The 16,207-nt window shown below is 31.2% G+C and overlaps 2 protein-coding genes across 2 annotated transcripts; both read right to left on the bottom strand.

Moving 5' to 3' along the window:
* Window positions 1-1,167: 1,167 nt before the first annotated feature.
* Window positions 1,168-10,409, bottom strand: LOC106773778. Its single transcript, XM_014660526.2, has 10 exons — window positions 10,203-10,409; window positions 9,458-10,072; window positions 8,103-9,038; window positions 6,479-7,234; window positions 4,205-4,642; window positions 3,313-4,125; window positions 1,784-2,536; window positions 1,646-1,700; window positions 1,502-1,560; window positions 1,168-1,338 (listed from the first exon to the last, which is right to left on the bottom strand). The coding sequence occupies exons 1-8, from the start codon at window positions 10,335-10,337 to the stop codon at window positions 1,668-1,670; spliced, it is 4,479 nt and encodes a 1,492-aa protein (XP_014516012.2). The 5' UTR covers window positions 10,338-10,409; the 3' UTR covers window positions 1,168-1,338; window positions 1,502-1,560; window positions 1,646-1,667.
* On the bottom strand, window positions 10,387-16,010 carry LOC106773199 (putative disease resistance protein At1g63350). The gene is made up of 6 exons (XM_022786317.1): window positions 14,374-16,010; window positions 13,023-13,818; window positions 12,692-12,940; window positions 11,912-12,616; window positions 10,536-11,018; window positions 10,387-10,422 (listed from the first exon to the last, which is right to left on the bottom strand). The coding sequence occupies exons 1-6, from the start codon at window positions 16,008-16,010 to the stop codon at window positions 10,387-10,389; spliced, it is 3,906 nt and encodes a 1,301-aa protein (XP_022642038.1).
* Window positions 16,011-16,207: the final 197 nt, after the last annotated feature.

Below are 16,207 nucleotides of genomic sequence, written 5' to 3'. Positions count from 1 at the left end.
TCTACTAGGTACACGCAAAAGAATGGAACAAGTAGAAGTCAAAGTGAGAACAACAGAAAATCTGATCACGAACATGAGAATACTCATCAGTAGGGCCGTGCAACGTTAGCAACATGAAGAACTTTGACCGTTGCTCTATTTCTTTGGCAGGAGTAGAAGCAAGAGGTAATAATTCATTAAACTCATGAAAAATAGCATGAATTCTACCCATATAATCAGTCATAGAGTCCTGACGCCGAGGAGCAAGAACATTGAGAAGATCATGACAAACAACATAAAGACGGTGTATAACAATTTAGCGTGTTCCCAGATTTCAAAACATGTTTCGTAGGAACGAAAAATTTGTTTTAAAGAGGAATGAAGAGTATCCTTGAGAACAATTCATAACTGAACATCAACTTTCAACCAATGGGTAACTACAGCAGAATCAATAGTTGTCACATTCTGAGTAATATGATTAAGATACCCTTGACTCTTAAGCCAAAGTTTAACGTCTGATGCCTAAGTCGCATAATTAGTACCATCTAACTCATCAATAGATAAATGCACATTGACATAGTTAGCATATATGGACGGGTTAGAAGCCATGGACAAACAAGAGAGTACAAAACCTAGAACTCAAAAGAGGCCCAATCAACACAGCTAGGTCATGGTGAGCCCAATGAAGGTGGTCGGCGATGGAGACAACGACACTAACGTCGTCGACGACAACTTCTAACAGCAATGACGGTTGTAGTGAACAGATCAACGAAAAAAGAATCTTATGCTCTAGATACCATGTTGAATATAGTGAAAAACTATATTTGGAATTAATCTCCCTTGTGTTAAATACACACGTAGGGTTCTCTATTTATAATAGAAAAAATATGAATTAAACCCAAAATACAAATAAAAAATAATAACAAATTAACTAAAAGATAAAAGATAAAAGATAATAATATATAGAACATATACATTTGTTTTTTTAACCTGCATAACCACATGTGAAAATACAGTCAATATATAGTGACACATTTCATCGCTTCACCTTTAATCAATATTCATGACTGTCAATCACTTTTAATCTCAAACATTAAATAGTACAAATAATAATGTATTTCATCTTCAACTAGATAGAACAACACTTTTTTGAAAAAAAAACACAATCATACATAATAAATTAGGAACACATTCATCTTCAACTAGGTAGAAAAACATTTTTTTTTGTTTTTTTCTTTCATTTTCTTTAAAACACAACCACACGTAATAAAATCGAGACAGATTCATCTTCATCCATTCTTCACGCCTTTAATCTCCTCTTAATTACTGCAATATTGGAGTCGGCAACAGAGACTCAACCTAGACGACGAATTATAAAAGGAATTACTATAGAAAGTTATGAATTTAATTAAAGAAGTATAAGTAACATTAAGTGAATTTCAAGCTATTAACATGACAAAGAAATATTCACTTAAATAGATATCAATAAAACGTAAAATGAAACTAATAAAAAGTTACTTACATAATAAGACGTAATCATGATGTTATGTTGTGAAAAAGTGCTTGCTCACTAATCATCACCTGCATGCGCATAGAGAAGATGACAGTAAAACTCACCCTAGAAAAGATTAACAATTGCAGTGGCATTAGTTAATATTTGATGTACCTTATCCGCTATCTTCACTATCTCAAGTATTTGATGTACTCGAAGCATCTGGAGCCTATTTAAAACATAAGACCATATACAAAAGTTACTTTTAAGAAATTAGCAGGAACAAAGATTAAGACGTAAAAGTATGCATACCTCTTCTTCACAAGTTTTGTGCAGAGCAGAATTAAGATCAGTTTCCTTTCGGGGTCTCGCATGTTCTGAATAATACCATCTTGTCGGATTATCTATTTTGTTGAATGCACTGAAAGTTTTCATGGAGCTGCACTCGATGACATGGACTTCCTTCAAGGATGGAAAACTTAAAGTAAAGTTGCCATCGTAAAAGCACGTTAGTTCTTTTAATCTTTTAAGATCCAAAACCTGAAGCCGCTCAAATATAATTTCTTCCTTCTCATCAGATTCATCTGCAACAATTGCCATCAATCCCTCACAGTCTTCCAGTACTAGATCTTCAAGTTTTACAAGGTCTCTGGCTACTGATGCTGGAAACACGGTTTTAAGGCATTTGCATTTATCAACGAACACTTGTTGTAGATGTTGCATGCTTAGAATTCCACGAGGATCTTCATTCCAAACATTCTCCACATTTGGAAGATTCGATAAAACCAATTTCTTCAGAGGAAGAGTAATTAAAGGGTATCGTGTTGAAGGATTGACATCGAAAATGACTGTGACATAGTTGCAGTTTCGAACTTCCAATATCTCCAATTTGGGTAATAAAGGAAGTAAATGGAAGGGTAGCACTGCATCTGACAAAAACTGGCAGTCATTCACAGTCAATTTGGCCAACTCACTGAAACAGAGGTCGGGGATATGCAGTGAGCCATTCCATATCTCTTGTAGTCTTGGCCCACTTTCCAGATCAAGTTCGTCAAGCTCTGAAATCTGAAAGTGCAAAACAATAAATAAAAATATGAAACTAATTATTTACCAGAGTTAATGATATCTTTTAAATTAGTACTACACAAATTTGAAATACTCACTATTTTTATTATTAATTATTTTTTATTACGAAAAGAAATTCACTTAACTATATTTAAAAGAAATTTTCTACTGAATCACGTTTTCTAATTCACATTTCTTGACTCCAAGACTTGCAAAACCAAGTTAAGAATTGATATTTATAATTTTATTTAGTTATCATAAAAGTTAAAAATTTGTTGTACCCTTACGCTATATTTGAGACGTGTAAATAAATAAATAAAAATTGCTTTTATGAATAATAAAATTTATAATTATTTTAAACAATGTTTTTTTTCCTTCTTCACATTTAATATTTTTAATGAAAAATATTATATATATATATATATATATATATATATATATATATATATATATATAACGAACTCTTTTGTTTATTTTGAAATATTTTAGTATAGTACTTTCTGAGTTTAAATTATAGACATAGTGTTAACTAGAAGTTATAGGAAAAAAAGTGTAATAATCATATTTACATCCACCAGAGGATGTAATAATCAAAAGTTATAGGAACAAATGATAATAATTTTCAAACATGTTGTCCTAAACCGTCTTGTATATTTTAACATGGGCTATAGATATATAATCAATGGCCTATAAGAGGCTGTATTTTTTATATACACAATAATCCTAACAATGTTCAATAAAAAATATATATATATATATATATATTAACGACGTACCTTTTTCAGAAATTCCTTCTTCATAGTAGAGTTGAGACCAGTTTCCAATGTAGTGTTTGACCATTCAAGTTCAACTTCAGACAACTTACTTGCCTTCAGAGTACCTCCACATAAACTTACCATCTCCTTGCACCACGCTATTGACAATTCCTCCAACAATGGAAAACTTAAACTCCCTTTGTAAAACCTTCGGAGATTTTTCAGATATTTAAGTTTCAAACAATTGAGCTCCAGAAATGTTATTTCATCCTCATCTGATTCCTTCTCTTCATTAGACACTATTTCTTCAATTGATTTACACTTTTCTATCTCCATTCTTTGAAGTTTAGCCAAACTTTTGGCTGTCGAAGATGTGAACAAATATGACAAGTTATCGCAATTTTCCACTTTTAAACGTATCAGATTTGAAAAAGACACTCTGCATGGAACCAAGTTTTTTAAATTGGAACAGCTAATGACTTCAAAGGTTTCTAGATCTGTGACAAAGGGTTCAGTCCATGAGTTTTCTAAGCCAATCGAAACCAACTCTTGAAGGGACTCCAACCGTAATTCTTTCAATTGTAAAAGTATTTCACTATTATTAGGTCTTTGATCGCAGAAAATCACTTTGAAGGAACTGTCATACACCACAAGCTTCATTACATTTGGCAACTGTTGTAGAAATCCATACTCCGGAAATTCATCACACTCAATATCAAAGCACAAAGTAAGAACTTTTAACTTGTGTAAAAGGTTTCTCTGAAATCCTCCGTCCACAATCATCTTTAATTCATTTTTACCCACTGTCAGATGCTCTAAGTTGGGTATAATTAGCTGCAACGAGAAACCAATAACCATGTAAAAGCAGGTTAGTGAGAATGTATATGTTATTGAAAAAAGAAGAAGCGCAAACCTCAAATGTTGGTACTGCATTGAAGTTTGGCAAATCCAATAGTGGGAATGACGTGACACAGGGGAATGTAAGCTCAGGATTTGTTCCTTCTGGATGAGTTGTATTAGTCTCTTTAACTTCACTGCAAACGGTTTCTAGATTTGGCAACTTCCGTAAAACTAATTTCTTTAGAGGAAGAGTGAGTGTGCCTTGTTTTGTACAGTTGACATCAAATATGGTTTTGACAGAATCACAGTTTTGAACTTCCAATGTTTCTAATTTGGGTAATAAAGGAAATAAAGTAAAAGGTAACACTGCATCTGATGAAATTTTGCATTTATTCACAATCAAGGTTACCAAGNAAGTGAAACAGAAGTCGGGTATCTGAAGTGAAAGACACCATATCTCTTGTAGGTCTTCCCTATCTCTGAATTCAATACTCTCTCTCCGTGGAGCAATCTTTCGAAATTAGCACATGTAAATGAAAAATATGAAAATATAAGGATTACCAAGAATTCGGACTTTACTACAAATCATCAACTTTACTTATAACTAATTACTTACAAGACACACGTCAATTTTAATACTTTTTCTTTTCATACTACATTTTTCCTCCACAATTCTATTTAGGGACATTGGGAATTGGTAAAACTTTAGTTACATTTAAAATTCTATTTAATTCTCATAAAAATGAAAGTTGTTTCTACGGTCAACTTTGAGTAAAAAGATATAATTTCCTTTGGCAATAGTATAGAAGTTAATTATAAACAAAATCTCTAACTATTTTTTAATTAACTTTGTGATTAATTGATTTGATTGAGTTCTAAATTTTTTCAAATTATTATTTTGTTAATTTTTCTAATTTGTTTTTTTGAAGTTTAGGAATGTACCTAAATAAATATTAATTTAAAAATTCAACTTTCATAATAATAAAAGCTTGATGAATGAGAGTAAATTCAAATATAAGGATGTAAATTACATCTTCACTTAATTTTACTTTAATTTTACTTTTAAACTATTTTCTAATGTTTTCTAAATCTATTACTAATATCCAGGAAAAACAAGTTTAGCAACTTAATTGTAGAACTTTTTAAATGTTATTAGAAGTGACATTTTTTATTATAGTTTTTAACCTTTTATTTATCTTTTAAAACAATTATTAAGTTTTCTTTTTACTTTTATATAAAGTATTTATTATTTTTTTTGTACAGTAACAAAAACTTACCGTTTCTAATATATTTCTAAATAAGATAATGACAATAGTAACAAATTATTTTTCTATTTTTTATTTTATAATTTGTAGGTTATACTTAAAATCCAATAATATTGGTCATAGTAGATTTATTTTCTTTTTATCATTTTAATTTATGCATTACAGATGATGGATTTTATCTATATTTCTAATTTACTTTAAATATCATATATCTGTTTAAAAATGTGTTATTTTTACATTATCCTAAATTTGTGTATAAATATAATAAAACATAGTAGAAGATTAATGATAAATATTCTTTATGATAAATATATAGCAATGAAAAATAAAATAAATATAACGAAAACAATTTATTAATAAATAAAAGTTATAAAAATTTAAAATTAATTAAAAACATATTTTATTAGTAAAGATACTAAATTAATGTTAAAATGGCATATAAAAAAATATTTGGTTCTGTTCTATTTCTTTATATTTATAAGTTATTTTAATTTTAAAATTTACCATTTCTAATGAGTACGTTAATTAAGTTAAATTTAATTTAATTTGTATGGGTTATTGGGACAATGTTTCAAACCATCAGTTTATCATATTTTTTTTGTCAAATATGATTTTTAAAGTAATTTATTATGAAAATTATTTGAAAATAATTATAATTGAATAATAGAGAACTTACATTTTGTTAACATATAAATTATTTGCTTTTTGAATGTATTTTTGTCGCCTTTTATAAAAAAATGGAAAATTTTAAGATACAATCTATTTTCTTTACTTTAAAATTAAAGAAAAAACAAGTGTGTTTAACATAATTTAAGATAAATAAATAAATTTCCTATAATTAAAAAAGATTTAATTAAACTTTTCTGCAAAAGTTTTACCTTGAAAACATATTTTATTTTATTTTTGTCTTCCTTACTAATGAGTTTGACAAGGAGGGCATAAAGTCAAACTCTAAAAATATGAATATTAAGGTATCAAAATTAAAAAGTTCCTTGCTAGCCAATACAATACAGAATTTCCATCATATACTCAGACATGTATCATAAATATTCAATAAAAATAAAATAAAATTAAAGACGTACCTCTGTCAGATATTTCTTCCTCATAGTAGAGTTCAGCTCGGTTTCCAATTGAATAACATCTGAGTACTTATTAAGTATAACTTGAGACAAGTTGGCTGCTTCTATACTTCCTTCACATAAAGTTATCATCTCATTGCAATATGTTACTGACAGTTCCTCCAAGGATGGGAAACCTAAACTCCCTTTGTAAAACCTTTTGAGCATCCTTAAGTTATCAAGATCCAAACAACTGAGTTGCGGAAATATTATCTCATCCTCATCTGTTTCCTTATACACTATCTCTTCAATTGAATAACAATCCTTTATCTCCATTCTTTTGAGTTGACACAAACGCTTGGCTGCTGAGGAAGTCAACAAATATGATAAGCTATCGCAATCCTCTACTTTCAAACACGTCAGATTGGAGAAAGACACTGTGCATCCTACCAAGTTTTTTAAACTCTTACATCCAATGACTTCAAAGGTTTCTAAATTTCTCACAAAAGAATCAGTCCAAGAGTTCTCTAACCCAATGGAAACCAACCGTAATACTTTCAGCTGCTTTAACACATTATTACCACTTTCACAACAGAACATCTTCTTGAAGGAACCATCACACACCACAAGTTTCTCTATATTCGGAACCTGTTCTAGAATTTTACATGGAAATACATCTGAACCAAAGCAGAGAGTAAGTGTTTTTAAGCTGTGTAAGAGCTTTCTCTCGAATTCTCCTCGCAAAATCATCTTCGTTCCATTTTCTCCTACTGACATACACTGTAACAACCAAGAGAAAAAGCAACCAAAAGTTAGTTAAGATTGTTAAAGACACAACTGTTTTAAATTTTCATATCAAAACATATTGTTGATGAATATTGCTAAGATAATGTATATTTCTTTGAATAAGAAATTAACTTCCGCTAATACCATCTTCTTCCCATAATTTTCAAAGATTGTGGCGGCATGAATACATGATACATCATAAACGAGTGAGAATCTACTGAATTGATATGAGATGTTATTGATGAGTCATGAAATCTATTCTTTTACTTATTTATATAAAATATATACAACATATATACTGATGTTCTGCATTAGTGAATTTTGTCAAAATTTATATTTTGACAGGATGCTCCGACTATGTTTATGGAACAATGACAAACAAGTATAGGAGCCATCAAATCATTTGTGTTTAATTATTCCCTCCCATTCATATTAATCATCACAAATTCTGAATCCAAATTATTACTCTTTTTATAACTCACTACTGATTGCAGAGAAACCAAACTAAGGAATACAATGAGAAATATGAGAAACCTAAAGGAGTCGGTTCCCATTCACGCACTACTATTTTTCAACTTAATTATAGATCTTTCATTTTTAACCAAATCGTTTTAATTATCTTCTAAAACTAAACTAACCTACCATATATATATTGTCGTTCGTTTTACCTATGCTAATAAAATTATAATTGGCCACCCAAGTACCAAACCAATTCATGATCAACAAGCAAATTATTTTTAATGAGTATTTTGTACTATTCATATTGAACAATGGTAAACAACTAAAGAAACTGATGATTCCACATTTGCAATGACGATTCATATTGTGCATCAAGAGGAAGTGGTAAAATAGTAGTACGTACCCTTTCAGTATCGACTTGATTCTCGGTATTCGACTCTAGACGCGTGTAAGTGTGAGACTTGAGAGAGCAGTAGTAAAAATACTTGAACTTGGGCAAGTTCCGTAGTTCCAATGATATCACATAGGGACAGGGAAACGTAAACTCTAGACTTCCATTTGTATTGTCTTCTACAACAATAGTCATCAATCTCTCACAGTCTTTTATCACTAGACTTTCAAGTTCCGCAAGATCTTTGGCTACTGAAGTGGGAAACACGCTTTCAAGGCTTTTACATTCCTCAACATGTACTTGTTGTAGATGGCGCATGTTTAGAATTCCATGAGGATCATCATTCCAAACATTCTTCAGATTTGACAGCTTCGATAAAGTCAAATTCTTCAGAGAAAAAGGGAGGGGCGGTCCCGTAGATGTCACATCTCTGTCTTGTGTTGTACATTTGACATCAAAAATGGCTTTGACATCATCGCAGTTTCTAACTTCCAATGTTACCAAGTTAGTTAAGAAAGGAAGTAAATTGAATGGTAGTAGTGCTTCTTTGGCCCCTGAAGCTGGAAACATACTTTTAAGGCCTTTACATTCCTTAACATGTAGTTCTTGTAGATGGTGCATGCTTAGAATTGCATGAGGATCTTCATTCCAAACATTCTCCAGATGTGGTAGCTGGGATAAAGTCAATTTCTTTAGCGGAAAAGTGATCGTGTCTTGTGTTGTACATTTGACATCAAAAATAACTTTGACAGAATCACACTTTCTAACTTCCAACGTCTCCAATTTAGCTAAGAAAGAAAGTAAAGTGAATGGTAGAAGTACATCTGATGAAAACTTGCATCCATCCACAATCAAAGAATCTAAGAGACGGAAGGAGGAGTTTGGGATGGGCCGTGAGCCAAGACATAACTCTTGTATTTCTCTCAAACGCAATTTTGATATATTCTCCTGCAAAAGAAGTTAGATTTAGAATTTTGTTTTTGTCCGCACATCGGAATTTGTTTGAAATGTTAACTTTTGGGAATACATCTTTTCATGATTACCATAATAATGATTACAACATGAAAATAGAAAAAATAAACTAACAAATCATAATAATAAAATAAAATAAATACGAGGACTTACAAAATTGGGATTATAGATACTAACAGATTGCAGAGAATAAAAAATACGAAATTTCTTGATTAATTATTAGGTAACCGTATTATAGAAAGAAATTGAAGGAATAATTTCATTTCAAGGTGTGATGATAAAATGGGTGATGTAGCACAATGCTAAATCTCAAATGTTATTATTGTTGGGTTGAACTCCCACTTATATATACTACCTTTTGAATGGTCACATAAAGGCAAAGTTTTGAGAGTTACCTGTTGTTTGGAGCAGTGTATAGAGTATTTGAGGGCTGGCAATTTTTCTAGTGTCAATGAGTTGAGATCACGAAACACAAACTCTTGTGTTGTTCTTTCCTCATCCTTTTCATCCTTCCAAAATATTTCTATCAATTTCTCACAGTATCTTACCTCAAGCACTTCAAGTCTCGTAAGATCTTTGGCCACCGATGCTGGAAACAAACTTTTAAGACTCTTACAATATTGAACACGCATTTCCTTTAGCAGTTGAAGGCCAATAATTCCCTCAGGATCCTTGTCCCATACCTGCTCCAGTCGTGGTAGTTCATATAAAGACAATGTTTTCAGACGGAATATTCCGGAAGGTTTTGTCATCACCCTGTTCTCATCATTCATATTAAATATCACCTCTGCATTACTGCAATACTTTACATCTAACTCTTCCAAATTGTGAAAGCAAGAAAGCAAATGAGATGGAATTATATGCTCTAGAGTAAGACATGCGTACACACTCAACCTTTTCAAATACCCAAAGTTCTTTTGCTGGCCCCAATGAGTGTCGTCCCATACTTGCTTTATAATAAAATCATTACCGTAGTGAAGCCACAGATATTCAGTATATGCGAAACTGACCTGTAAATCAGACAAATTATTAAATTACTTCTCTACCTTTAAAATATAGGAAATTTACATATTTCAAGTCATATAGGAAAAGTTGATAAAATTAGGAGAAATAGTATTAAATAAAGGAAAAAGTAATTACCTTATCATTGAAAACCTTTTGTATGGTGGCATTCAAGTCACCTTTCCACTCCCATTTTGCGTTTTCATCTCCTTCCACACCAAATACATCTTTCAACTTTGGTGCTATTGCTCTTTTTTTACTGAATTTTTTCATCTTTAGGCACTCTCTTACAATCAATATTTCCAGTGATGGAAATTCAAATTCATAGTTCTTGTAACTGCAAAAACTTGTCATGTTCCTTAGTCCCACAAGTTCTATAAAAATCAATTTGCTGAATACAATTTTCATCACTTTGCCTTTATCACTTCCCTCGTTACTTACTATTTGTTCTATGTTTTCACAATCGATTACCTTCATGGTCTTGAGTTGAACCATGCTTTTGGCCGTGGAGGATGCCATTAAATTCCTTAATCCCCAACAATTCTTCAGTTTCAAACATGTCAAGTAACTCATCGATACAGAGGAAGGAGCTAAAGTGTTCAATTCGTAGCAATATTTTAAGCTCAAAAGCTCCAGTCTCTGTAGAACTTGGTCTCCGTCAAATCCCAGATCTTTTATATTAGAGGAATGAATAAACAATTGCTTCAACTGTAATACGACTCCCAATCTGTCTTGCTGCCCATTTGTACTCCATAGTGGCTCTAACGATTCAGAATAATAGCCAGTCAATTTTAACTTTTCTAGATTTGGCATTCTGTAAAGAAACCGGTAGAAAATATTTGAGGGCTGGACATTCAAGATAATAAGCTCTTTTAAATTGTGCATTTGGTACTTGGATAACAAATTTTGGGCTTCCTTGAAGTCTATTTCCATATACTCCAACTTGGGAAATACCTAAACATTAAAAGTAAATAGTAAGAAGAATGAATTAAATGCCTTCAAATTTATTTGATTTTAGGCATTTTTGTTTGCTTTGTGACTGTTTATGATTACTATTATGTATGGTTTTTGTTCTTCTTTGGTTATTTGTCATTTTAAAAAACATAAATAATGAACTAAAATAGGAACATCAAGCTTTTAAGAATTTCATATTAATGTCATGGATGTATTAATGTAAGATTTTTAAAGAAAAATGTGAGATTAGATATCCCAAAAATTGATCCTGTATGTGGAAAATAAAAGACTTAGTTAAACCAAGTTTTTAATTATGTTATAGTTTCCTTTGAAGATATGCTAGTTATTTAAAAATGCAGGAAAGTGAAATAATATATATATATATATATATATATATATATATATATATATATATATATATATATATATGATAATTATTGACTTAAAATGTAATACGCTTCAATAAAAAAAAATACGAAACATTTGTATAAATATATAGATTTGACCATAAAGCTTCACTAAAATTTACTTATCATTTTTATACAAAGTACAAACTTTTTACTATTACAATAATAGCAAACCAAATATTTTTAATCACTAAAAATGAAAATTTAAACGAAAATAATAATAATATGAATAAAATTTAACAATGAAAATAAAACAGCATTCCTTTATTTCTTTTTAAAACTAAATAATCCCAAAACTCAATTTTAAATTAAATTTATCTTTTATTTTTCTCAACCACACACAATCCTTAATTGTAGTTTGCTTCTCATATATCTTGTTTTCTTTCCAATTTTTTACATACTTTTAATTATGTCTTTTATTCTTTATAAGGAAAATAATAAAAGTTTGATTGAACTTTACTATGATAAAGTTGGAATAATGCTTACCACTTGAGCTGAGAAAACAAACTTTTCATCACTTGTTTCTTGTGAAAATGTTTTAAGCTTCATACACTTGCCTATGCTTAATTCCTTCAACTTTGGACACTTTATTGGATGTCTCCCCTTGTAGAATTGCTTCATGTTTTCAAGCTCATATAATCTCACATAGCTTAGTTCAGGAAACTCTAATGGATCATTGTTAGCTTCTGATGCATCTTTACTTGAAACAATTTCCACCATCCTCTTACAATGCAATATTGACATACGTTCAAGCTTTGATACATCTTTTGCCATAGAAGCTGGAAACAAATTCCTCAGTTCTTCACAATTATTTATATCTATAGTCCGAAGTTTTTTAAAATTGAGAATTCCATGTGGATCTTTGCTCCACAATTCCTTCAACTTTGGGAGGTCTTTAAGAAGAATAATCTGCAAATTTGTGTCTATCCCACCATATTCATCTATTTCTTCATAATCACTAATTTCAAAAATCTCTTTCACGGACTTGCAGTTAGAAACTTTCAAGTTAATCAAACTTTCAAACCATCCTTCCATGTGACTCGGAAAAATCTTGTCCAATTGATTGCATTCTTCAATGTTCACCGAAATGAGACTTGAAAAAGAATCAATGTTCACTCTAGTATGCCATATATCTCTTAATCTCTTCATGTTGCTAAGATGGATTTCCTCTAGTTTAGGGAAGACAAAAACCTTCATTTTAATGAAAGAAACAATTATTACATATAAGTAAAAGATAAACAAAAAGGTATTTATACCAATACATACCTTGTTTGCACTAGTTCCTTCAATCTCAAAAATACTTTCCATGATAAAACATCCACTTATGATGAGGCTTTTCAACTTCTTCAAACTGCTAGCCATAGGTAATGAACATAGATGTGTCAATTTATTACAATCTTTCACAACTAACTTTATCAAGTTTTGAAAATAGAAACTTGACAAGTGTTGGTCACTCCATATCTTATGGATGTTGAGTGAGGATAAATTCAAGTTCTCTAAGTTTGGAACTTCAACCTGTAAACACATACACAATTAATATGTTTACAACAAATGAGCTAATTATTTAAATAAATATGAAAAATATGTAATGTCATACCGATTCACCAAAAAGAAGAGGCACATTGTCACTATGGTCATCATCAGTAGAAATTTCTGTATGACCCTTATTTCTAGTTTGAGCCTCTGTTGAATGTGACCAGCAAGATCTTTTGACTTTGGTATTAAAACAAGTAAGTGATGACAATGAATGGAGTGTCAAAGTGCCTAATTTGAGAAACTCAACCTTATCACAATCCATTGGTATTTGAAGGATCTCCTTTAAAGATTCACATTCACAAACCTCAATCGTTTCTAAGCTAGCTAGAAATTTCTTCATGTAAGAATTACATTCAAAAATCTCACTTGTTCTTGTGCTAGTAGAAATTTTAATCGCATAGATGGAGAAGAGATTTTCCAATTGGTAACACATCTCAACCTTGATGGTTTTTAATTTGGCAAATGATTCAAGTGTAATTGAACTGTCACATATCATCTTTAAGTTCATCATATTGTAGAGGCATAGAGATTCCAAATTGGGAAAAATGTTTACAGTATTAGACAAATCTGTTGAGTTAACATATTTGATGTCATTGTTATTTATGATGGATAAGTGTTTCAAATCCTGAAATCCGTCTATATTCAACTCGTTAACAACATTTTGAACACCTATCTTTCCCAACAACAAACTTTGTGCTGTTTTAAATAACAATTTTATGCCTTTATGGAAGTGAATGTCAGTGTCGTCCTTCAGCTGTAATGCCAATACTTTGAGTTCTTCATACTTATTGGGCATTTTAAATTCTCCAATAGAAAACTTTTCAAAGTCCCCAATTCCAATCTTGTAATATTTTAACCTGTCAAAGAATAAGTGATTGGGTAAAATTGAAACACACGGGATGCTTAAGTCCACCACTTTCAACTCATGTAAATTTATTAGCTCAGAAAGAAATGCATTTTGACCTTTGCTTTCCTCTCTTTCCACCAACATTTTCATCAAGCTTTTTCCTATATATAGCTCTTCCAAACATGTCAAATTAGATATAAGATTAGGTGGAATAATCTCCAATTCAAAACAATCACTGATGTCTAGCAATTGCAACTTATCCGAGTATTGTAACTCAACTGGCAAATTTTTAAGTTGAGATCCAGAAAAACTGAGAATACTTAGGTCTTTGAACTTTCTCAATACCGATAAATTGCAAATCAAAGTGCACCGCTCCAAACAAAGCATTCTGAGGTTCAATAGGTCTTCAATTGAATAAGGTAAGCATGATAGATGAAAACCTCTCAATATTAAAACTAACAAGTTTCTCATGTTGCTAAAAAACCTCTCAGGTATTTTTAAAGATGGATTGTTAGTTTCTATTTGCAAGAATTTAAGTTGTGGACAATTTATGACTTGAGGAAACCGACATGTAATGTCACTATTGCATATAGAAATAGAAATGCATTTTTCAAGATTGGGCCAATAATCTAGTTTTCCATCTCTAAAAGAAAAAACATTGTGATCCATGAGGGCATTACTTAGAGCATAATCTCGAACCATATGAGACATACTGAAATGAATATTAGGATTTTCGTAAGACACCAAACTCAACTTTTTCAACTCTTGCATCACTTCATTTATTTTTTCACGAGCTGCACTAAGGGAAGAGACCCCTTCAAGTATACCTAATCCAAAGCAATATTTCACCAAGTCGTTAACCAGGGGTAGGTGGCCCATTTGAGCACAAAGCAAGAAAATGAACTTGAGTTCCTTATTTTTTGGAAGGTCATATTTTATTTTATTAGGAATCTCCGAAGACTCCTTCCATTCAACCAGACCTTGCTTTTTAAATTTTTCCAGTGTAGGTTCGCTTTCTGACTCACTCCAGTTTTTAAATAACTTTGCAAATCTAACTATGCTCATGGGCAACCCTGCACAATACTTTTGGATTTCTTCTGTAGGCATAGACATTTTATTACCTCCTCCATGCACCTCAAATAGCTTCAAGGAATCATTGCCATCTAATTCCTTTAAACAAAAATTGGACTCAACATCAACCTCATCAGGAAATACTTTCTTATCACGTGAAGAAAGCAAAACTTTGCATCCCTTATATTTACTAAGAAAATTTGCTTTTTCTAGCACTTTTTCGTCGGTACCCTGTGTGTTGTCGTCTGTATCTTTTTTACTTGACCTTATGCTTAACTCATTCTTCTTTCTTAAGTCATAATCACCATCAATCGGAATCCCTAACCTATTCAAGTCTAATCTTTCATGAAGGTTATCCAAGATTATAAGGATGCTCACATTTTCTATCTTTAACCATCTCCTTAGATAATCAGCTCTTACATTTTCACTTTCCCCTGTTAATGGCAATCCTAGCACATGTGCAATCTCTTCCTGAATTTTAAGGGGATTGGGATTGATAGTTACATTTATTTCAGCCACCCTATCAAATAACCTCTCATATTTAGCTTTATTAGCAATTTCTTTTACTAAAGTGCTCTTACCCATCCCTAGTGATCCATGGAGTCCAATAATTTTCATATTGGGATCTTTAAGTTTTGTCATTATGTCTTCCATAATGGATTTTCTACTACTAAATTCAATGTAGCCAGAATTAGATGAAGTGAGGTCAAAAGATGTTACTTTCTCTGCATGGGAAACTTCGTCAATCTTGGGGGACTCATCTATTAGCCTCAAAGCCTCTATTTCCATCTTCTTTGCTTGTCTGCCCAGTTTGTGTCTATAGTAAGGAAAAAAATAATAGCGACCCCCTGTCTTCTTGTGACCTGCATTTTTGCTGTAGTTTTCAACACTACTCTCAAATTCGCCCACTTCCCCAAACCATTCTTCAACCCTAGCTTCAACTATGTGACCCTTTCTTTTAGCTTCATCGTGTTGACGATCTAACCTCTCTTTTACTTCTCCTAGACGCTTAACTTTCTTCTTTAGTTCCTCAAAATTTTTTTTGTAACAAAAAATGTAGGTCACCTGATTAATACCATGATCCCGCACAAAATCAATTGCTGGATCAAATATTTTCCACACAATATCCATACTTCCAACCTTTTTTTCTTGTACCGTTCTTGACTACATCTCTTTGCCAACAAAACATATAGTGAAAATAGATTAGTTTAACAATTAATAAAGAAAAATGAAGTATATTTTATTAATTAAAAATCACAAGTATATTTGCATATATTCAATCAAGCAACCACATTTTACAAAACAAAAAAATCATGTGAATATATATA

Source organism: Vigna radiata, chromosome 9 (assembly GCF_000741045.1).
Source record: "Vigna radiata var. radiata cultivar VC1973A chromosome 9, Vradiata_ver6, whole genome shotgun sequence".
In the NCBI taxonomy this organism is placed as follows: domain Eukaryota; kingdom Viridiplantae; phylum Streptophyta; class Magnoliopsida; order Fabales; family Fabaceae; genus Vigna; species Vigna radiata.
Note: the sequence above shows the minus strand (reverse complement) of the source record. Positions and strands in the feature narration are given on the sequence as shown.